This window comes from Acipenser ruthenus, chromosome 4, assembly GCF_902713425.1.
Source record: "Acipenser ruthenus chromosome 4, fAciRut3.2 maternal haplotype, whole genome shotgun sequence".
Classification (NCBI taxonomy): domain Eukaryota; kingdom Metazoa; phylum Chordata; class Actinopteri; order Acipenseriformes; family Acipenseridae; genus Acipenser; species Acipenser ruthenus.
In genome coordinates, this window is record NC_081192.1 from 80,157,541 (window position 1) to 80,182,356 (window position 24,816).

A 24,816-nucleotide genomic window follows, 5' to 3' on the forward strand; every position below is an offset into this window, starting at 1 on the left:
CTTCTGTAAAGGTGCTTGGAGAGAAAAATACATCTATGATTTATGCATTACAGACTGAACCAATGGCTGCTTGTTTCTTTTAGAATAAGTTGGACTGAAATGGATTTTGAGAAAGTAACTCCTGAGCATGCAGTGAAAGTGCACATTCTCTTTTTTTATGTCCATCCGTTTTTTGTTAAAGCTTGTCTGCCTTCTCTCCTGCTTCCCCTAAAACTTCTACTAACAACTACATCTCCCAGAATACAATGTCTTCAGTTACAAGGAAACTAAGTAGGAAAAAACAACCAAACAAACATTATCCAATCTCTGGCTAGCCCTGTTGTCTTTGCAGCCAATCACAGTAAGAATAAGAAAAATTCAGCGCTACACAGGTTGAAGCGTACGCATCCCAGTCCAGCTACAAATCAAACTGTCTGGAACCATCTTTGGAGGCAACTGCTAAAAAAAGGTGCCTATAATATTAAACTAACTGTTTTATAACTTATTAATGTATTTCCTTATTTGATTTATCTGTATGGCTTTATATTGAAGTTTTAACATGTTCACTGAGTTAAGAATTTAATGTTAAGATATAAGTACCATTAAAGATTGTACATTATTTATCGAGATTACTCATGACTTTGAGGTAATGTTGTATTTTACCCCTTGAAAATACATTTTACTCTCTCAGTGTTAAAATTAGAGGGTAAGTTACTCCCAGACCCAAAACCTTATCTGGAGTTCTGGGTATGTCCCAGTATCACTGTAAAATCAAACATGGTAGTTTACCCAGGACTGTGTGAGGTTGTTGAGAAAGCAGCTGATCGCTGATTGACATTTAGAGCCTGGCCTTCAAGACACCTAATAACATCTGCCTTTTTTTTTTTCGTAAAGATTGTTTAAACTACCAGAAATTGTGTATTTTGGTCTTTGTCATATTAATTAGTGGTTAATGTTCACGAAACACATATTTTCTTGAATTATCTTATATGAAGTGTAGGGTGTCAATACTTTTGTCAGCGACTGTAAGATAATTCAAGAAAACATGGTAAATACTGTAGAAGCATTTTGTGAACATTCTCTAGTTATTAATATGACAAAGACCAACATACACAATTTCTGGTAGTTTAACAAATAAGCTTTTTAAGAAATTAAGTAATTTCAAAATGTTTTCATGCTTAAAGTATTGGCACTTTTACATTTTAAAGTCTGTAAAAATGTAATAGACTAATTCAAAAATATATACATTGATTGAAAACCAATTACACAGCTATTAAGCTGCATTTTAAAGTCAATTCACAAAATTATTTCCAACATTAAGAAAAGAAAAAATTTTGGCAATACAGCAGATGATGGTCAAGACAAAGGAGAGGATTTGTGTTGAGGATGATAGAGGGGTGTTTTAGCAGTTCGGGGACTGGAGACATGTATGTGATTAAAGACTGAATGAATGCAGTCAAGTATCAAAACATTTTACAAAGTACAACGATACCATCTGCTTGCAGGCTGATTGTTAATACAACAATGACCCAAAGCACATGGTTAAGTTCGTGAAGAAATCGAAGATAAAAGTTCTGGAATGGCCTTTGCAATCACCAGATCTCAATCCAATAGAAATGCTTTGGACTGATCTGAAAAAAACTTCAGCCAAGCATTGTGTATCTAATCTGTCTGAGCTGAAGGAAATATGCAAGACAGAATGGGCCCAGATTTTACCAACAAGATGTAAGATACGAGTTAAGAATGATCATAAACGTCTGAAAGCCATAATAAAAACAAAAGCAGGACACACGAAATAATAAAGCAGGTGGGGCAGTACGTTTCTCAAGAATGAATACTTTAAATATTTTTTTTGTTTGTTTGTTTTTTTTATAACGATTATTTGTTAAATTACTAGAAAATATGTATTTTGATTTTGATTTTATTAAAAAGCGCTTAACCCTTACTAAATGCAGTTTCTTAATATGTTGCTGGACGTTGAATTGTGTTATAATAAGCATAAGGTGACAATACTTTTGCCTGTGACTGCATGTACTTATACCGCAGTAAACATAACTGGGGTTACGCTCATGTCTCAATCCACTAGGGGCTTTGAGTCAGTCGATAAACATATCCCACTAGTTACAGTGCGTAGTATCCACTTACTACAACTTCAGTACCTACTTGCTACAACTTGTATTTAACAAAATAAATAAATAAATAACGAGCAAAATGCCAAAAGTAAACGTTGTTTTATCAAACATCATCAAGAAGTGAATTATGTTAATTTCCTTAACATTTGAAAATGTTTTTCCCTAATCTATTTTAGTCATTTTTTTTCATAGTGGTATATTGTAATATATTTGTAGAATGGTTCAGTATGATATTGATGAAATGGAACAGTTATTATTTGTAATATTCATTTAATATGAGGTAACAAAAAATTTTACGAGGCAGCCAGGAGTCGAACCTAGAATCTTCTGATCCGTAGTCAGACGCGTTATCCATTGCGCCACTGGCCCAACGGAGTTCACAAATGAAACCTCTGTATATGAAGGTAAATAATTCAGTATTCAATTTTTATACAACAAAAGGGGGGATTTCATTACCGTCTCTGCCAACATTGAGTTTTTAAAATAAGGGAGCTTTGGTAAACTGAAATCTTAGTGTCCTGAACTGAAGTGAATACCTAAATAAGACAAATACACACAACTATAATGATAGACTGTGATACGGTGCACCTCCTATCAAAAACAAAAATAACCATGCTTCACAATCAAATTCTCTCTTGGCCCAAGCAGCCAATACTTTGTAAACAGGTCCACTGTAGTTGATTTTGCACAACATCAAAGCACACAGTTGGCGTTGTTACTTTCATCACACGACAAACCTAAAGGCTGTGTTTGTTGGTGCTGCACATTGCACATTGTGTTGTTTAAAAATGAATATGAACTTATTTTCTTTGCATTATTCGAGGTCTGACAACACTGCATCTTTTTTGTTATTTTGACCAGTTGTCATTTTCTGCAAATAAATGCTCTAAATGACAATATTTTTATTTGGAATTTGGGAGAAATGTTGTCAGTAGTTTATAGAATAAAACAAAAATGTTCATTTTACCCAAACACATACCTATAAATAGTAAAACCAGAGAAACTGATAATTTTGCAGTGGTCTCTTAATTTTTTCCAGAGCTGTATATGAATACACCACTGTAAGGTTTAAAAGGTAGTAACGGTTTGAAGATAATCTCAAAAGTCAAAATACTGTACTAATGTAAAGAGGGTGTTATAACCTATCTAGGGATAGCTCGATACTTAGTGAGCAAGCCGTCTAAGGGGGTACACCGTGCATCCAAAGACGTGGCCCCATGCGTTCTGCATAGGTTATACTGGGCTACACTTTGGGGTGCTGCTGATCGTGGGGTATGGCTTGTTCACTAAATTCTTTAGTGTTTTTGCAAAGAGGGTGTTATAACCTATCTAGGCATACCTCGATATTTAGTGAGCAAGCAGTCTAAGGGGGGTAAATGGGGCGAAACAAGCGGGTAATATAGGGAACCGCTATGCTGCTGATACAGATTTGTTATTAATATTTTCTTTTTTTCTTTAAAGAAGGAGCGATTTTTTTTAAAAATAGTAGCAATATATTAACTGAGCAAGATATGTAAGTGATTTAAAACATAGAAAAAGGACGCGCTGCTTTGTCAACTACATCGCAAATAAGGAACCGGGAATAAGTAACCAACTTACAGGTGGTGAGCGGTGGCACCTACTTTCTAACAAGAAAATAAAACCTCGAAATTCAATGAGTCCATCATAAAAATAATAATAATATTAAAAAAGCCAAAATACACAACAACGTGGTACTGCACGTGTAGTATTAATACCACTAGTAACATTAAATTGTCAACTATCTTCTATTTTACACGAACTGCTGTATAGAAACACATGTTATCAATCCATATGTATTTCTACAGCAATGTCGATGCTTAAATTGTATTAGAAACGCTTATTTTCCACTATTTGAGTGACTTTTAGACTTTCTTTCCTGCAGAATACTTTGCAAAGTGTGAGTTTGGTAACATGTCTACCTGTAGATTTGCGTCGTAACCACAGTTAACATTCGTCGAAGTCAAACTTGGGTAGGCTATATACCTGGCAGTATTCATATGACTGCTTGGTGTTTGGGTAGTCTTTTGTTCTTTACCATAATTTTTACACGAGCATCAGCATGATGATGCAAAAAAAAAACCCCAAAAAACAGAGGACACAACCTCGATGTCCTAGTAGTTACAGCCATGGTCACAACATGTGTAAGTTTTTTAATCTCCGTTTTTCCTTTGGCAACGAGAAATGTTATGAAGCTCTGGTTTTCTGCGCGTCACTCATGGCTTTGGGGTTTTTTTGTGATCTCTCTTGCTTACCAAAAAAAAAAAAAAAATTGCTCCCATGTCCCACTGTTAAAATCAATCCTGCACAGTTTACAGGATTGCAGTAAGCACACTGTACGTGACTTGGTTTGCTTACTAAAGGTGTTTACAGCAGTTTTTAGCAAAATACGGGAGAAAATATGTCTAGAAGTGTTAAAAAATTGGAGAAAACAGGCAAATAAGCCAGCATTGATAGTACTGCATTACTGTATTAATGTTTTTAAAAGTGTATTAATTTCACCGTCTTTTTGGTACTACCGTTGAGTGGAAAGTTACCTCATATCATTAGCAATGACATAAAGTTAAGAGTAAGATGCTTTTATCTGAGGTAGTAGAAAAAACACATATAATTCTGCTTACTTTTCCTTGATTAAATGCCCTTGTTCTAAACTTTTAGGTCCTTAACCGTTCACATCGTGTAAAGAAATTATAAGATGCTTATTCACATTTTTTTTTTAGTGCCAGGGTCTGTATCTTCAACGACTATAGGCAGAGCCCAATATCTCTCACGGTTAAATGCGGGTAACAATTGATTGTACATTTCACAAACTGAGTCTCCACGAGGGTGTGGAAATGTCAGCCGCTGAGTCCCGTCAGCCTTTGCTGCGCTTCTAACTCACTGACACGTCACTGAGGTCAGACAGACCTGGAGTAAAGATGGCGATTGCTTATGAGAGCTTCAAACTGTGAGTACAAATGTTTCATTATTTCCACCAAACAGTAACAGAGTAACTACCGGTTAAAAAACGAGGTTTAGTACTGGGTATTAACGGTGTTAGAAAGAAATGGGGTCTGTGGTCGGGTTTTTGTGAGTCGTTTCTTTGGGTCTGTGTATCTTCTGAGCACAGTCGGTAGTCCTGTCACTAAGCTTTGCCTAGACTCAGACTGCATCGTAGTAGGAACTGGAAAGAAAACAAATTATTACAAACCGAGACAACCTGACGAGCAGTATGAATTAGAAAAATAAGACTTTTGTGTTACCGTGTGTATTTAACATATGGTTTATGTATTCATATTTTCCCAGTGTACTGGTTTACACACACACACAGTATTTATTTGAAGTGTTCTGAAAACCCATCAACAACTGAATCGTGGGATATGTTAGTTTTTCTCACTCGCTGCAGTTTTAATAATGAAGCCTGACTTTACCTACTGTAGGAACAGCCAGTTAATAGTTTACCTTCTCAAATGTCTGTCTCTGTGTAGACTTTCTCGTGTAACTTGATGTAAGCATGCAAGGCAGAGTAAGTATCTACCGTGTGGATGTGGTCAGTGGAGTAGAATGTGAATGTTGATGGTGTCTATTTATTAAACAAAAGAAAGAAAAAAGACGAGACCATCAAACTGTCTTACATGAGTTTATGATACAAGTTAAGTTACTGTAATTGATTTATATACTTGTGTAGACAACTATATGAACTGTATGTGGATTAAACAAAAATCTGACGTTTGTTAAATTCTCCAAAAGTCATCAATATCAGACTACTGGCAAGCCCAGGACATTTTGATGATCAGACTTTTTTGGACTGTACTAGGATAGACCCATTACCACCATTAAATCTCAGATTGCTCATTTGGCTATGATGTATATCAATTTACTGCTTATTAGTGTAACACACCTACCATTTTCACTATATGTACAGTAGTTACTTTCAGACACTATCTGAATTAGTTTTCAGGAGATACAGAAACTGAAATGCATTGTTTTAATCTTATTTTTTGGCACAAATGACACATAGAATACATCATTCCTTTGTGGTTATAATGTGTGCATGATGACCTGTTTTTATAGATGTTTTTAATTTGTTTTAGGGGAGGGTACAAAAAAAGCAAGAAAACAAAATAACAACAATTCAGAAAAATAGAAAAAGTGAACTATAGGCTTACACAAAGAAACCCAATTATTTCAGTAAAAAAAAAAAGTTTGTCCAGCTTGGTGGAGGTGCCAGTTCTGGCTGTCACTGCAACTCGATGTGCAGGACAGGTTCCAGGTGGGTGAGAAACCTGTCCAGATAGATAGTATTTCTAGTTTGTAGAGGAATGTGACTCGCCTTACCAAGAAAGAGCATTGACACCAGATCCAATATGTGGCATAAAAGCCATGCAGATTATTACTATTTACAATACACTTTTGATTCCTGGTGCAGCAACCACCACACTGTCTTATCTACTAACTACACCATTTGAGGTGCTGACTTTAAAGAGTTATTTAAACAGTGTTCTATTATTTTCCATTCAGTTGCAGGTTCCAGTCCCCTTACATTATGCCCCTGTGAATGCTTGGTTTTTGTTCTTAAAATAAACATTTCTGGTTTTATTTAGTAGATACATTAAACCGACTGGTGGATTGATTCACTTAGTTTTGACTGTTTAGATTTTGATACACATATTAACAAAACTAAGCACTACTAGTATTTTTTCAGAAATTGCTTTGTCGCTTAACAAGCATTTCAAGCAAAGCAAGTTGGGAAAGGTGAAAGAAATGTGACAACTGAAAAGAGTATGCTCTTCTGTACTCACATTTTGTTTCTGTTGCTAGGGCTGTTGTACTTTCACAGTGACAATGTACATTTCTTTTAAATGGCCATCTGGGTTATATCCATCCCATACTGTAGGTATCGAAATTCTACTTTGTTGAAGGTTTCTGGTAAATGCTTGTTTATGATCCAGTTTATGATCAGTGGAGTAATGAAAATGATCAGCAATGCCTCCCAACAACATCTGAAACAAGAAAAAAGAATACACACACACACACACAGAAACACATACACACACAACAGGTTGGTTTTGTGATTAGATCTACAGTGTTTATTATGTATTTATAAACATGTGCAGATGTTAAATGTGACATGGTGAAATAGGATTGATTTTGAGATGAATAGGTGCTCTTTCAAATTCCAACTGTAGGATATGTTTTATGTAGTTTTTGGGTTACATATTTTGTTCTCTTTCTAGCACTCTTTCTATATTACTGACAAACTGTGCACTAACTCCAAGTAGAGAACTCGTTTTTAAATCAGCCTAATTATTGCCTATGCACATTGATGATAAATGAAGGCCATGGAATTGAAGAATAAACAAAAAGAAACTTTTAGCCCCGTAGGATACTGTACAATGTACTCAGTACTTGCAACATTGAGTTTAATGTACATTCATATTTTGCGGTCATAAAAATGCTTTAGAGTTCTCTTGGGCTCCCAAACCAATGGGTTTGTCCGGTCAGATTTCTAGTGTATTGCATTAGTGAAATGTGGCTAAGTGCATTACACTGCTATTAGCGCTGCTATTAGCTTGTAAGGAAATCAAATAAAATATAGTTAGCCCATCTGAATATGCCCATTATTTCCTAGGGGCCACATTTATTGCTGAATTGGCTGCTGCCCTATGGTTTCCAAAAATAGGCTAAACGTATATTGATTGTATACAAAGCTCAGATCAGTTCTCAACAGACAGACATGCTTGATTATAAAGTGTACTTCTACGACTGGTTTCACAGACTCTTTTACCTGTGGTAGCATTAGGTAGTCAAAGGTCAGTGCTAATCAGGTCTGTGAAACCAGCCTTTAATCTTTCAATATGTAATACCTGAAGTGATCCCTTTTTTTATGGGTCATTCCAAGTGAAATCACCTTATGGGGTCAACTCCTTACACACAAATTGGGGGGGGGGGGGATCTATCATGCATCACATTTATAATGTAAACACTCAATACCCCCCAACTGTGGTTATAATTTGGGGTCTCAAGAACCATTTTTATGGCCAATCATACAAATTAGTGGCCATATAGTCATCACTATCATTTGTCCGTTATCCTTTACCATCCATGGCATTACTGCAAAACAACCTGAAACTTGAAACTTTTTTATGGTGAAGGCGGCAACATGGGAGGCTGTGTAGTCCAGTTGTTAAAGAGACGGGCTTGAACTTGGAGGTCCCCGGTTCAAATCCCGGATCAGCCACTGACTCATTGTGTGACCCTGAGCAAGTCACTTAACCTCCTTGTGTTCCGTCTTTCTGGTTAGATGTTGTTGTAAGTGACTCTACAGCTGGTGCATAGTTCACACACCCTAGTCACTGTAGGTCACCTTGGATAAAGGCATCTGCTAAATAAACAAATAATAATGGTTCCCTGTGGCTGGTTCCATTGATGTATGATGCATTTTACTGTATACAATCTGAAGTCATTCTTACATCTATGTTCAATCATTAAACAAAAAGGTGGTGTTCACTTTGGAAGTTTATCTTGTCTCTGTTTGAAAAAAACATTGTATGCCTACATCACTGAATTGTTCACCCAGCACTGTTTAACCTGAGCAAGCTGCTGAGCCTGGTCATATGATACTGTCCTCCATGCTAGTGTATTCATTATTAAACACTGTGCATCTCTGTCAATGGAAGGAATGATGTAACCCTTTAACTGTTTTTAACTCAGAAATAAAGAGCCCCTTCTTCTTCTTATTTTTCACAAGCTACTGTAAGGTATGCTAGTCCAATATTATAGCTACTTGCAGCAGACCTGCATTGGTTATACCTGCTGCTTTTACTTTGATATGAAGACATCCTTACAGACAAATAAAGAAGTTAGTTAATTTGTCACACATATACCCAGCTTGCCAAGTGAAGAGACTTTTTTGGGTTCTAAAATCAGTCCATAACAAAACATTCCTTAAAGTTATATGAATAGGGCACTATACAGTGCATGCAAAAAATCATAACCAGTTTTCTGCAAAATTGCTTAGGCATTGGCTTTACACTTCAATATGCAGCCGATCTTGTTTATTTCATTTTATTATTTCTTTTTTTGATGTTGTTGTTGATGTTTTGCAGGCACACAACCCCTGAGAAGTTTTACATAGAAGCCTGTGGTGATGGAGCTAATGATGTTCTTGCCATCGACAGGGTGTCGACGGAAATTATCCTCACAGGTATGCTACTGTAATGGAATGGAAATGTGTGCTCTGGAATCAGCATTGTCTGTCTGTGTAACAGCATGCTGCATTTTGTTTGTTGACAAAATGGAATTTGACAAAAATAACAAGCATTTCCATAAAGTAAATAATTACATTTCCAAAAATGGGTGTTTGCTTTTTATTGTGCCAGTCTAACTGCAGTGTGGCATGTTTGATACCATTTTCTTATTGTTTCCTTAGTTAAGAAGGACATCCCTCCCTCTGCTGTCACTAGACCAATATGTGGAATTATGGGAACAATTCGTCTGGTTGCAGGTATGCTGGCCATCAAGGAAGGTGTGGCAGGGCTGAGGCCCTGCACGTGTAAATAGTGTTTTTTTTGTTGTTGTTTGTAAAGAAAATGTGTTTAATTTAAAAGTTTTGCTAATTACGTTTGTGTTAGATATGGCAGGGCTGGGAGGTTAGAATTCCCTCCCTGTCTAATTGTACTTCATGTGCAGCATGTGGCCAGGTGTTGATTGACTGATTGATTATATATTAACCCTGGCCACATGCCTTTAAAAAGGGGCTGAAAAGCCAGACCTTGGATCTTGGATATCCATTTTGTTGTTCTTTGTCAGCAAGCTTGAGGTGAATTTGCTGGTAATCCTTACGACTGCGTGTCTGAGCCAGGGTGAGCAAATAAAACAACCACTTGGGATTCATTTAGGGGATTTTAATCCCACCAACTTTAGTTGTGTCAGGGAGACGGTTCCTGGAGAGGGACCTCCCTTTTAGTGGGAGCAGTGCTCGACTGGTGTTTAGCCAGCTTTTGTTTTATTAGCTGTTTTTTCCCCACTGTTAGTTTTCTGTTGCGAGTAGATCTGTATATAGGTGAGCTGCCCCAGCTGTCAAGAAATGTTTGATCACTTTTTAGTTTAAAGATTCAACTACTTTTGTCTTTTATTTCCAGGCATGTATCTTATCATAATTACGAAAAAGAAAAAAGTTGGAGATTTGTTCGGTCACACCATCTGGAAAGCTACAGAATTTGACATCATTTCTTACAAAAAGACTGTGCTGCACTTGACAGATAACCAGGTATATTGTTTTTTTGGATATCTGGGGCCATGTTACAAAAGCATCCTACGTGACATTCTTATCTTCAGAGATAGAATATCCTAACTACAAGTTTAGATATTACAGAAAATGCTCTCCTAACTTATTTTCCTATCTAATGTTAGGATAGGATGAGACACTTAAGAAATTGTAGACACTGCTGACTTGGGAAATGCTTTTGTAATACAAAGTTAGGAAAAATCCTATCCGAGCCATGAAAGATAAGATAGGAAAGCAAGTTAGGAAATTGTTCTGTAATACTGCCCCTGGTATAGAATTATGGAGTGTATAAAAATAATGGTAATTGGTTAATAATGGGGTTAATATTGTTGGTGTGAACCCCTTTATATGGTTGTATGTATGCTGCACACGGAGGTCTTTGCTTTTTAAATGGTAAGATTAAACCCGAGTTTAGAGAATGGAAGGAAAAGGGCGTCCATGTCATTTCTTTATTTAAAAATGTTTTTCTGGTCTCAGTACAGTCGGCAAGATTACAAAAATAGCTAAAATGTTGGTCAGTTTATTATTGCTGCTGCTTTTGTTTATTTATTTTATTATTTATTTATTTAGAAATCTGCAGTAGGGTTGGTGGCTAACCATACTGTATTATAGAATGCATTAATTTACATTATATTTGTATTGTATTTTTTTGGCTTAATGTTATATTCTAGGTCATTCTATGAAAGCGTAACGTTTTTTACGGTGGGTAACTTAATATCTTATCAGACGATTGGCTTTTTGATGATCAAACTTCTCTATATTAGGATAGACAAGTCACCACAAAAATCATGGACTTGCCATTAGTCTGGTATTGATCACTGACCAGTGTAGCAAATTAAGCAATTACATGGAATGCCCTCCAGATAGAAAGAAGATAAGTAGCAGTGCTGCAGATTATCTGCAATGAGTGGCACAGGACACTAAAATAGAAATCTCACAACAAAGCAGAAAAACAAACTGCTTTACAGTGTTAGTAACTTGCAGAAGTAAGTGGATTATTTCAGACAGGAAGAAAATTAAGCCTTCTAAATGGAGTATATTCAGAAGGTGGGTAATGTAATGTGAGTATTATAGTAGTAAAAAAAAGTCAAAATGAGCTGGCTAAGCTGAAAGTAAAAATGATACCTGCAGCCAGATTTGATATTTTAATGAAGCTGAACCTGATGTGTTGGGAACTGCAGAGGTTAGTGATATGAAATATGAAGTTTTTCACCTGATGGGCACCTGAACTGTCCTCTGACTCTGAGTCAGGGTTTAGGCATTTGTAAGGAGGGTCTTTTTCTCTTCATTCGTGATGTCCTGTTGAGTTGTTTTTTTTCCCCCTTGTGTTAAAAGGTCACATAATTTGGTGTATATATTGAGTTGTTACAGATGTGTTGCCTTTAAAAAAAACAAAAAAACACTTTGTATGAATTGCTATTTCAGTCATCACATTGTGGGATCCTACAACATCCTGGTGACTTTAAAACTCAGAAATTAAAGCAAACCTGTGACCTCAACAAAACTCTCAAAATGTGTTTCTTCATCCACTGAAGGCAGAGTGTTGCAGGAAGGAACTTTACCAGAAGCCAGACATGATTCTGAAGGTGTATTGAGGCCACAGGCGTGATTTAAAGTTGGATCATTAATGGGTGTGGGTGAAAAATAATTAATTTATTAAGATAACACTCCATGTACACCTTTGAATCTGTAAAGTCAAGTGTTTTTTGTTTATATCTTTTATTTTTTTATCCCCAGATGCAAGATAACAAGTGTTTCTTAGCCATGCTCAACAACGTATTGAACACGGATGGGTTTTACTTTGCTACCAACTATGACCTGACACACTCCTTACAGCGGTTGTCCAACACCAGCCCAGAGTTTCAAGAAATGAGCTTACTTGAGAGGGTAAGAATAAAATACAGGGAGGTCTACGAATGGCTCACCTGGTAAAAGCACAGCCGTGTGGCGTGAAGGGTGAATTATACAGAACAGGTTGGCATCCTTGCTGTGCGAAGTCGCCGGTCTTAGCTTGGTAATCCGAAGGGAACATTGCATTGGCTGTGGTGCTCCTGTGGGTTAGAGAAGCAAAACCGGCAGGGACTGTTTCTCTTCATCACGCTACTGCGAACCCTGCTTGCCAGGCTCCCAGTGAGCTCAAAAGCAGACACCTGCAGGGCTGGCCTTTGTCCTTCAGAGGTTGGTAGCTTGCTGACATCCACTCTCGAGTTCCTGGGTGTAAAAGAGGAGGCTGGCTCGGTCGTGGGATCGGAGGACACCCACTGAACCTTCTGGTCTCCTGAGCTGTGTGGGAAATTGCTGTGGTGAGGGGAATAAATTATTGGACATTCCAAATTAGGGAGAAAATCGGGGGTAAAATTTTTATACACACAATTATTTATATATATATATATATATATATATATACAGTACTGTGCAAAAGTTTTAGGCTGGTGTGAAAAAATGCTGTAAAGTAAGAATGCTTTCAAAAATAGACATGTTAATAGTTTATATTTATCAATTAACAAAATGCAAAGTGAGTGAACAGAAGAAAAATCTACATCAAATCAATATTTGGTGTGACCACCCTTTGCCCTCAAAACAGCATCAATTCTTCTAGGTACACTTGCACACAGTTTTTGAAGGAACTCGGCAGGTAGGTTGGCCCAAACATCTTGGAGAACTAACCACAGTTCTTCTGTGGATTTAGGCAGCCTCAATTGCTTCTCTCTCTTCATGTAATCCCAGACAGACTCGATGATGTTGAGATCAGGGCTCTGTGGGGGCCATAGCATCACTTCCAGGACTCCTTGTTCTTCTTTACGCTGAAGATAGTTCTTAATGACTTTCGCTGTATGTTTGGGGTCATTGTCATGCTGCAGAAGAAATCTGGGGCCAATCAGATGCCTCCCTGATGGTATTGCATGATGGATAAGTATCTGCCTGTACTTCTCAGCATTGAGGAGACCATTAATTCTGACCAAATCCCCAACTCCATTTGCAGAAATGCAGCCCCAAACTTGCAAGGAACCTCCACCATGCTTCACTGTTGCCTGCAGACACTCATTTGTGTACCGCTCTCCAGCCCTTCGGCAAACAAACTGCCTTCTGCTACAGCCAAATATTTCAAATTTTGACTCATCCGTCCAGAGCACCTGCTGCCATTTTTCTGCACCCCAGTTCCTGTGTTTTTCGTGCATAGTTGAGTCGCTTGGCCTTGTTTCCACATTGGAGGTATGGCTTTTTGGCCGCAAGTCTTCCATGAAGGCCACTTCTGACCAGACTTCTCCGGACAGTAGATGGGTGTACCAGGGTCCCACTGTTTTCTGCCAATTCTGAGCTGATGGCACTGCTGGACATCTTCCGATTGCGAAGGGAAGTAAGCATGATGTGTCTTTCATCTGCTGCAGTAAGTTTCCTTGGCCGACCACTGCGTCTACGGTCCTCAACGTTGCCCGTTTCTTTGTGCTTCTTCAAAAGAGCTTGGACAGCACATCTGGAAACCCCTGTCTGCCTTGAAATTTCTGCCTGGGAGAGACCTTGCTGATGCAGTATAAATACCTTGTGTCTTGTTGCTGTGCTCAGTCTTGCCATGGTGTATGACTTTTGACAGTAAACTGTCTTCAGCAACCTCACCTTGTTAGCTGAGTTTGGCTGTTCCTCACCCAGTTTTATTCCTCCTACACAGCTGTTTCTGTTTCAGTTAATGATTGTGTTTCAACCTACATATTGAATTGATGATCATTAGCACCTGTTTGGTATAATTGTTTAATCATACACCTGACTATATGCCTACAAAATCCCTGACTTTGTGCAAGTGTACCTAGAAGAACTGATGCTGTTTTGAAGGCAAAGGGTGGTCACACCAAATATGGATTTGATTTAGATTTTTCTTCTGTTCACTCACTTTGCATTTAGTTAATTGATAAATATAATCAATTAACATGTCTATTTTTGAAAGCATTCTTACTTTACAGCATTTTTTCACACCTGCCTAAAACTTTTGCACAGTACTGTGTATATATATATATATATATATATATATATATATATATATATATATATATATATATATAATTGTGTGTGTGTGGCCCTTAAAAGTTGTCAGTATTCACCCCCCTGCAAAGTTTTCACATTTTGTTGGCACCTGAGCATACTCCACGACGCTTTCAAATTAGACTTTACATGTAGAATCTACACAAACTACTCCACATTGATAAAGTTAAAAAATGCATATAGAATATAAATAAGTAAGATTTACAGAGAAAAACAGATTAATCTCAGTTGCATAAGTATTCAACCCCTTGACTACTGCAGCCCTAAATCAGCTCAGGTGCAAATGATTTGTTTGAAAGGTCACAAAATTAGTGAAATGGTTTCAGTCTGTGTGTACTCAAAGTGGTTTAACTTGTAGATTCCCTCAGGTATATAAAGACTTTCAAGCTGCAACTCGCATAGTGATCCACCAAAGCAACCATGAAGACCAAGGAGCTTTCAAAACAAGTCAGGGATAAAGTGGTAGAGAGGCACAGAGCAAGAGAAGGGTACAAGAACATTTCAAAGGCGCTGATTATCCCTCTCGGCACAGTGAAGTCCATCATTAAAAAGTGGTAGATGCATCATACCACCCAGACACTACCCAGATCAGGTTGTCCTCCCAAACCAAGCAGCCGGGCAAGCAGGAAACTGGTTCAGGATGTCACTCTGAAGCCAACAATGACCATGAAGATCTGCAAAGTTCTGTGTCTGAGATGGGAGTCAGTGTTCACACATTAACAACAAGCCGGTTCCTAGACAAAGCTGGCCTGTGTGGACAGGTGGCAAGAAAGAAGCCATTACTCAAAAAGCCTAATCTTAAAGCACGCATGGAGTTTGCGAAAAAGCATATAGATGATACTGCAGACATGTGGAAAAAGGTTTTGTAGTCAGACGATACAAAAATTGAACTTTTCAGTCTAAATTCCAAGCGTTACATCTGGCGCAAGCCCAACACTGCGCATCATCCAGTCAACACTGTCGAGCATGGTGGTGGCAGCATCATGTTATGGGGATGCTTCTCTTCAGCAGGGACTGGGAAGCTTGTCAGGACAGAGGGGAGAATGAATGGTGCAAAGTACAGGCGAATCCTTGAGGAAGTTCAGCTAAGACTCTGAAACTGGGGAGGAAATTCACTTTTCAGCAGGACAATGACCTGAAGCACAAAGCCAAAGCCACACAGGAGTGGTTGAACAAGAAGAGAATTAATGTTCTTGAGTGGCCCAGTCAAAGTCCTGTCTTCAATGAATCCAATCAAAAAATTATGGCGAGACTTGAAGATTGCAGTTCATTGACGATCCCCAACAAACTTATTAGAATTGGAGCAATTTTCCTGTGAAGAATGGGGAAAAATGTCACCATCCTACTCTGCAAAGCTAGTAGAGACCTATCCAAAAAGACCCATAGCAGTAATTGCTGCAAAAGGTGCTTCTACCAAGTACTGACTTAAGGGGCTGAATACTTATGCAACCAGTACATTTCATTTTGTACATTTTCTTTGCAGGTTTTGCTGACATTTAACCTACTCCTCATATAACAATGTTCAGTTTAACCACTACAGCTTTGAATAAAAAAGTTTGTTTTCAAAAACTGTGCGTACAGTATTTGTAATTTAACAAAATGTGACATTATCGGTAGGGGGTGAATACTTTTGTTTTCTTGTTAGAAAAGTCTGCACAAAAAGCATTGACTCTAAACGAGTAACATTGTACATTTAAAAATGCAGAATAAATGGTTCAGTTTTCTATATTTTTGCACCAGTGCTGTTATAACATTGACTTGCTGAAGAATAGCTTATGAGCTGAGAACTGAAGGGCAATGTGAGAGCTTGCAAAATCCCTGCTGCTGGCGCTAAATGAAACTGAGACACAGGTCTGTATTGTAAAGGAGATATTGATACGTAGTACCGACACAAAGTATGGAAATGTGATTTACAGAAAGACTACGGGTGGGGATTGCATTGCCCATTTTTCCTCACCAAAACCTCTTACTGTCAGGATGTGAGTGGTGGTGGAGGAGAGTTATTGTCCAGGCAGTGATATATTTATAAAAAGATCCTGTTGTATTTTCACAATACCCCCCTCTACCATCAATGTTATTGAGGACAAAACAATGGGCTTGCAGCCCAAACAATAATAAAACAAGAAACAAATATATACAGTGTCCAGGGTGCATGTGCTTGTGCTCGTGCTCCGTTGTGCTGTGTTAGTGCTAGTGCCCTGGGTGGTTGTGCTGGCTCAGTGGCGACAACTCCCATTGTCTCCATCTGCAAAACACAATAACAAAACAAAGGCACAGCGCTCCGGCACATTAGTGTTTCAGCGTAAGGGGCCGTAGTCGCATAGATGCGTCCCCTTTGGACTCACAAACTCCTCCCTGTGATCAGTGCTACGCCATGCTCTGTCCAACACAGCTGATCACAATAGAGCTGCTAAGCAGTTTTACAGCTAAAGCCTTTCTCCCAAGATGCTGTGTGGTCCAGTGGTTAAAGAAAAGGGCTTGTAACCAGGAGGTCATCCGGTTCAAATCCCACCTCTGCCACTGACTCATTGTGTGACCCTGAGCAAGTCACTTAACCTCCTTGTGCTCCGTCTTTCGGGTGTGACGTAATTGTAAGTGACTCTGCAGCTGATGCATAGTTCACACACCCTAGACTCTGTAAGTCGCCTTGGATAAAGGCGTCTGCTAAATAAACAAATAATAATTATAATAATAATAATAAAAGATGGTCAATTTCCAGTTCCGTCCTACCATCGAGTCTGCCCATCCCTGTGAAGGCGTACCACCAACCTTACTTGGCGCCCTTCCTGGTCGGGAGGTAGATTTGAACAGATTCCTTCTCTCCTGTTCACACTTAATAAATACCTTTTGTTGCCAGAATCCTTAATTAGAAAATTGTCTCATCTTTAAAAATATTTAAAAGATTTTACTGAGCTGTATCTCAAGTGCTGTAGATCACTTACTGGCAACTGCCAATGCTGATTGACTGGGTAGGTAATTTTCTCTATTTTACCATCAAAAATAAGTTTTGCAGTGCATAGAGTGAGTATACGTCTTACATATAACAAATATAATAAAACGCTAGATATTTTATATTTGGCTGACTTGTTTAAAAGTAGTAGTAATAATAAATCAAAGGATAAAAGAAAAACTGCAGTTTTGTGAGTTTAAGGCAGTGGTTCCCAAGGATTGCCAAGGACAGCACTATATTGAAAATGGTACCAGCCTTGGCAGCCACGACTTAGGAAAATAGTTTTTTGGGTCAAATAGAGAACAAATGCCCCACCCAGTCATTCAGCATTGTTAGTAAGTGAACCATATTTAGGGTACCACTGAACTTGTCAGATGGCTCATTAAAATCCTTAAAAAGCATATGTTTAATATTATCTATTCAGGGATACCAAGATAATTAGTAAGCAAGTAATCTGAGTGAATTTATCCAGCAACAAACTCCCCAACCCCAGTTGTACTGCTTTCCCAGAAAAAGAAGAACATTTCAGGGTACCATTCTACTTGAGATGTCTTACTCGTTGAAATATTTTGCATATGTCTAAAGAGGAGATGGTTATTCAGGGATACCAAGATATTTATTAAGTAAAGGGTCTTGGTGAAAAGTGGGCAATAAAATCACCACCCCCATTCGTACTGCAAGTCTTTTGTTGATTCCATAATGTGTCAGTACTGTATATAAATATGACATTAAGAAAAATAAGATGATCCCAGTGAAATGCCCATTGCTTTGAATTGGCATTTATATAACACAGAGATGCATGGGTGTGTGGGACCAGACAGTCTCCTTAATTCATAATGGTTGAGTTCTACAAGCTCTGATTACAGTGCTCAGTTCCTTTTTATTTTTTTATTATTTTTAAAGGAGCATTGGCTTTCATATGTTATTCTAATGAAATGTATTTGTTTTCTCTGCAGGCAGATCAGAGGTTTGTATGGAATGGGCACCTTCTGAGAGAGTTCACAGCACAGCCTGAGGTAAATCTTGTTTTTAGTTACTTTTTTTTAATAGAACCTGTCATATCCAATCCTGTAAGATATGATACTCGATTAACCGATGGACCTTTCACAAGTGTCATTTACACATGCTTCTACCAACTGAATGGTACTGATAGAAACAGATCAATGCACATTTTATTATGGGTGTTAACATAACTGCTCACTTTAGCCGTGTTAAATAAAAGAAAGCAAAGGTTTAATATAACTGACATTAAAAAGCTGAAAAAAAACTGTCGGATAACTTTGGCATAGACTAAGAATAGTTTTTATAGCTTTACAGTGCCTTGTTTCGTAATTTTTTTTAAAACTGATTTTCTTTGTAAAGTATTATACTATACAAAACTAAACAAATAATATACACACACTTAAAACAAACAATATAGCTATAGGTGTCTTAAAAAAAGAAGAATGCCTGTAGATTTTAAAGAACTGCTTATAAATCGAAGAGCAAGATGTTGCCTTAAACCAGTGGTTGCCAACCTTTTTCAATGCAGGGACCACCGTGTTTGAATTTTTCCTATGGACCACTTGCCACCTATTTTTTCACAACAGCATTTCGTAACTACTTTTTATGTGTATATGTATAAGTACATGTAGAAAGTAAAGTATTTATATAACGTACCTAACTTAATGAGATTCCTGGGATTGGATCGTCGCTACCAGGTCAGCAAGGAATGTTGTCATTTTGCGTATACCTCGTATAGCAAATTAATCTATCCATTTCTAACTTATTGCACTCACTGAGTCGCAAACTTCGTTCAATCTACATATAAAAAACACTAGAACACGAAGCCGAGGTGGGTGTGAAGCAAATTGAAACATTTAAAAATGATTGGAGAGGGTACAGGTTGTTACTTACCACTTCTGGTGGGCTGTGATGTGTAAATTAAACAGGATTGGTGGCACACAGTCGATTAGGATTTATAGCATTTTGGTTAAATATGACAGCGTCAAGAACAGACTGTACACGTTATTTCCAGAAGTAGTGTTAACATAATTTCCTTTTGGCATATAGTCTTGTGAGATATTAAACCTGGCTGAATAAACCCATATAATAACATGGAGCTGTAATAGATCATTCACACTACGGTACAGTTCACAAGTCAAGATACAAATATAGCCTCTTTTTGTTTCACATTAACTTTTATAACTATATGCAGCTAACCTCTCCAAAAAGTAAGGAAATAGGTATATTTTATATGCCTGGCAACACTGTAGCACATATTTTATATTGTTGAAAATGAAAAGTACCAAAACTGTGTTTTTAATGTTTTTTTTTTTTAATTTAGTCATTCCAACCGAGTTAGGAATATTCAATGCAGTACTGTACTTTTATAAGGTAAAAGCAGATAACTCAATTTTGGGAGTTGTTTGCGGACCACCTGGAGTTTACTCACGGACCACAAGTGGACCGCTGACCACAGGTCGGGAACCACTGCCTTAAACTGATGAAACTGCAGTTTTTCTTTTGTCCTTTGATTTATTATTAATACTACTTTTAAACAAGTCAGCCAAAAATAAAATATCTAGTGTTTTATTATGTTTGTTATATGTAAGATGAGTATACTGACTCCATGCACTGCAAACACTTTTATTAAGTAAAGAGAGGGAAATAATTCTTTTACATAATAACAATACAATTATTTAGTAATAATCCTGACTCCCAATGGAATTCAATTAAAATAATAATAAATCAGAATGTTAATAATTGATTGACTGTATAGAACTAGCGAGGAGAAATTAGAATTTAACCTACCACCCATCTCTCTAGTCTTTTTGCTTTACTCAAAAATGCGACTATTTGGTCAGTTGCACTGCAGTTGTAAATATTTATTTATGAGAAAATATAATGGCAAAACAAAATTAAAAAAGGGAATTATTCATGTATTTATCAACCCTGACTTTCGAAGGAGGGAAACAACCCCCTCCCCTTTCAAAACTAAACAAATAAATAAATAATAAACAAACACTGAAAACAAATAAGATAAAGGGGTCTTAAAATGTAAGAAAATGTGGCAAATGCCTATAGATGAACTTTTTCAAAGAATATTAAAGATTTAATTTCACAACCACATCAGAAGTGAACAAATTCCAGTTGCTCCAACACTCCAACCACAACTCACTGAAACCACTTAACTAAGCTTGCTGCCCATAACATATAATCCTTAGCTAATCTCTATACGTTCGTGCTTGTTTATCTAAACCTGCATCAACAATAGGAATCTTAGAGCTCAAGAAGTGCTGCATTGACCTTCTGCACTCCTGCAGGTTTATGGAGGGAAATTGCCTGGATAATTTGACTTCTGGTTTGGTTTAAAATATGCCACTGGCTTAAAGAGGAAATGTAGGGTGCCCATTGACCTTTAGTTAGTCTGATCAGATAATTTGGGCAAAAGAACGATAAATGGTAATATTCAGAATAAATAAAATAAGGTTGGGTTGTAGGCATGAAATCTGCTGTATTCACATCTAGGCTAAAACCAAGTATGATTTTAAATCGTTATAATTATCTTCTTAAATGATGGTTATTTTTGTATAGACACAACGATTCAAAACATTTACTGTGCTCCATTATAGACTTTTATAATTATAGACTTATTAGCTGCCGCCTTTTGCCAGCTGCATCAGCAAAGTTAATATGATATCTGTTGGTCACATAAGAGGAGTGGGTAGCTCTTTAGTACACTATTTTTTGAGTTATTTTATTCAATTGAAAAACGATCATGGAAATATTTAACATTGAGAAGTAATAGAAGTATTACCTTAAGAAAAATCTGTTAACAAATAAAGGTAAGCCATGTCTGTTGATTTATTATTAATCCATCTTTCCAGAAATACCAACTGTTCTCACTATTAGTTTTTAGTACGATCACAGGGTTTTCTAAATCATGTAAATCTCTGTTTTTTATGATGATTTTAAGAAATGAAAACGGTTTGTAACATAAGATAATTTGATACATTTTATACAATGTACAGAATAAACATAACCAGTAGAATCCTGTAGTATTAGATTATTTTGGTGTAATAACAGTGTTCCAGCGTTCCGATTTGACCAAATAATTTAAGCCTTTTTCAGGGGCAATAATAGGGCTCACGCAGAAGGCAGAAAGGGGTGCAAAACTGCTTCAGAAATGTACCCTGTGAACTTTGGAGAAGGATTACTCCCATTTCCTGAGTCAGACAAAGGTCCAGAAAAATGGCATTGGTCCATGAGTCTGATTAATGTGATTAATCACGTATAAGGATATCCTGGGATTTTGAAAGTTTTCAGATGTGCTCATTTTAAACACGCAAGGGTGCATTTGCATCAGTTGCCACTGAAGAAGGGTTAAAGTAATGTAGTTTACACAGAATTTTACATAACATGCAACTTTTTTTTTTCTCACAACAGCTCCACAAATTTGCATTCCCAGTGCTCCATGGATGTATCCTTTCTAAGTGCTCAAGTATTTTAATGTAGATTCTCTGCTATTGTTTTAGAAATTTGATTTATATAGGACCATAAAAGTTTCCTAAAACAAGACTTTAAAAGTTAATGAAACTACAGAGTGATTTTTTTTTCTTCTTGTAAATACTGCATACTAATTGTGTTTGAGAATGGTAGGTATTGCCATCAAGAAAACAGAAAAGCTTATTTTCCAAAGCCTTCTCACATGTTTCCACTAACTTTCTTGTACGGTTAACTCAATTTCATACATATTGCAAAAGCGTTGGTGTTTTTCTGCTCTTCCTCTGAAATTATTATTATTATTATTATTATTATTATTATTATTATTATTAAAAAAGAGGATTGTGACAGGGATGGCTGTAGTGGTGACGTCAGGCCAGCAGCAGGAACAAAAACACAGGCAGTACTGCAGGGCAAAGGCGCTGCGGCGCCGTTTATTTTTAACAAACAAAAATAAATAAAATATTCAAACAAAAACACTTGCTTACAGAGCAAAATAAATATTACAGAAAAACACAGGTCAGGCTGGGCAATCGCTTTCACTGATCCTGTATTTTAGTTTGATTTTTAAACTCCTCTCGCTCTTGCTCTGTTCTCTCCTGTGAACACCCACCCTGAGTGCAGAGAGCTGCAGGCGTATATGCAGGTGACCATCTCCCGATTAGCAATAAATTAAACAATTAATTAACTTGGGAGATGGTCACCTTCTGCACAAGGTTTTCTACTGCGGATGGGGCTTCCCATCCACGCTGTAAAACAATAACAAAATATACAGCTCCGCCGTCACATTTATAAAACAATAACAAAACAAGGCTACGTCGTCATTTATAAATAAATAAATCATCATCATAATAATAATAATAATAATAATAATAATAATAATAATAATAATAATAATAATAATAATACAACAAAACAAATACAAAATAATAAATTGCACAGGGGCAGAGAGGTACCCCGTTCTAAAATAAACAATACATTTATGGTAGGGCTTTGCCCCGCCCCCTTTCCATGTACAGGGCACCTGGCCCTGTTACAAGGATATTGATAGAAAGTGCGATTATAGCTTAATTGTTTGACCTGCGCATGCGCAAATCTCTGAAATTTAAAGGGAGGGTTAGTTGGAAATTCAATGAAGATTACAGGACAGGAGATCAATCATACATTGATTGACTATTTAAAGAAATGTGTTTTTAGAATGATCAGATGCAGTCTTAAAATATGAATAAAACAATACATTTTTAACTTATTTTTTTCCTCTAAAACCTCTATTTTCTAAATATCAAGACGAGAACATTACGAACGTTATTTCAAACTTGCTTAAAGTTTAATGTTTGATGTCACTGTCCTTCTAAATTGCTTAACATGACCCCTTTGCAAATGAGGCCACGGTCTCAATGAGTTAACTTCCTGCATAAGTAATACATACATAAATAATTAATCAATGACGTGCATCTTTAAAATCTGTTCTGGAACTGTGCATTTGCTGAAAGCACATTTCACAATTTGAATATATCGCTTTACTCAAAGACTGAAGAAGCTGTCTCTCTTGTTCTTTGTTGTTTGCAATTTGGGCAAAATAATTTGATTAAACACTGAAAAACATTCATTTCGTTCTTTGATAATTTGTCAATGCTTAAATCGCGAAATGGTTATTTTTGTCGGTCATTGACCGAATCCTGACAATGAGTGTATAAATAAAATTAAAAAATGACATTTTTAGTTATAATTTATGTTTGTGTGGTTAAAATCACTACTTGACAAACGCTTACTTTTTGCTTCAAAAATGTCGTTCCTATTTTACTGTAACTGTAAGCAAGTATTTTAATGTTTATAGACTTCCTTAAACTAAAATGTTTGATTGGCATATGGTATGTGTATTACATATATAACAGACATTAATTAATACAGTAGCTTTCATAGTGTTGTGGGGCGAAACTGAATTCCAGAGTGCATTCTAAGCAAAAACACAAAATAAATACATATACCGAGAAACAGCGGCAAGTCTGACGAAAGATCTGTGCAAACCCCTCTGCACTTTTTGATTATAGTTGATCTGTTACACAAATACGTTTTACATGTTATGTTCCAAGTTTTAAATAAAGATTGTTTTAATAATTTGCGGTCCTTGTCATTTCGTTTTTTTTAAAAAGAACTAAATGTTTTGAATAATTACAAATAATTTAGATAGTGTACTTATATAACAAATGTATTATTATTATTATTATTATTATTATTATTATTATTATTATTAGTTATTCATTTGTAGTAGTATTTGTAACAAGGCTAATTTAAAAAAATAAAATTTAACTGCAATTGTATACAGTAAATGTTTTTTCACTGGTATTCCTGTGGCTGCTTAGCCTATTTTAACTAAAAATAAAGTACTTATGCATCATACAATTATGTGTGTATATATATACAAGGTGAGATAATATTGGTGAGTTCTTTTGAAAACAAAAGGGTATTTATTATTACAGTAATAAACAACAAATGTACTTCTCTTACTCAAGGTGAAATCCTTCACATAACAAATGAGCCAGGAACCGCTATGTTGTGTCAAACACTGTCTGAACGAATAACCATTTTTTTGCAGACTGCAAGATAAGTATATAAGATAAGATGAGTCCCCGCAATATGAACACGACACTGTATTGTTTGTTTGTAATACCACTCTACCTCTTCCACCTTTGTTGTTTGGGGAGGGGAAAACTCTTCATCCCTTCAGTGGTCGTTATGACATCACCGAGCACGTATTGTAATTTAGATGGTATGCTCGCGCATTCACACCTAAGCCAGCTTAGGTCCAAGGTGGCAGTGTAAACGCAGCACAAAAGCTGTATTCAGTCCATAGAGAGTTTCATCTAAAGCGTTTTTAAAAATAACATTTGTAAGTCATTTAAATGTTTGCTTTATAATCATTGAGCACTGCATTCATTATTGATTCG

At 36.7% G+C, this 24,816-nt stretch overlaps 1 protein-coding gene and 1 non-coding gene across 2 annotated transcripts in view; one reads left to right on the forward strand and one right to left on the reverse strand.

Annotated features, from left to right (window-relative positions):
* Positions 1 to 2,407: 2,407 nt before the first annotated feature.
* Positions 2,408 to 2,480, reverse strand: trnar-acg (transfer RNA arginine (anticodon ACG)). Its single transcript has one exon. It is a non-coding gene; the product is annotated as a tRNA-Arg (tRNA).
* A 2,435-nt stretch (positions 2,481 to 4,915) lies between these two features.
* LOC117400442 (phosphatidylinositol-3-phosphatase SAC1-B-like) overlaps positions 4,916 to 24,816 on the forward strand; it is a 32,069-nt gene continuing 12,168 nt past the window's right edge. Inside the window, exons 1-7 of the mRNA XM_034000422.3 lie at positions 4,916 to 5,076; positions 9,218 to 9,315; positions 9,541 to 9,615; positions 10,253 to 10,380; positions 12,136 to 12,285; positions 18,340 to 18,399; positions 21,812 to 21,845. Of these exons, the coding sequence (XP_033856313.1) occupies positions 5,048 to 5,076; positions 9,218 to 9,315; positions 9,541 to 9,615; positions 10,253 to 10,380; positions 12,136 to 12,285; positions 18,340 to 18,399; positions 21,812 to 21,845 (574 nt within the window). The 5' untranslated portion in view covers positions 4,916 to 5,047. The remainder of the gene's footprint in view (positions 5,077 to 9,217; positions 9,316 to 9,540; positions 9,616 to 10,252; positions 10,381 to 12,135; positions 12,286 to 18,339; positions 18,400 to 21,811; positions 21,846 to 24,816) is intronic.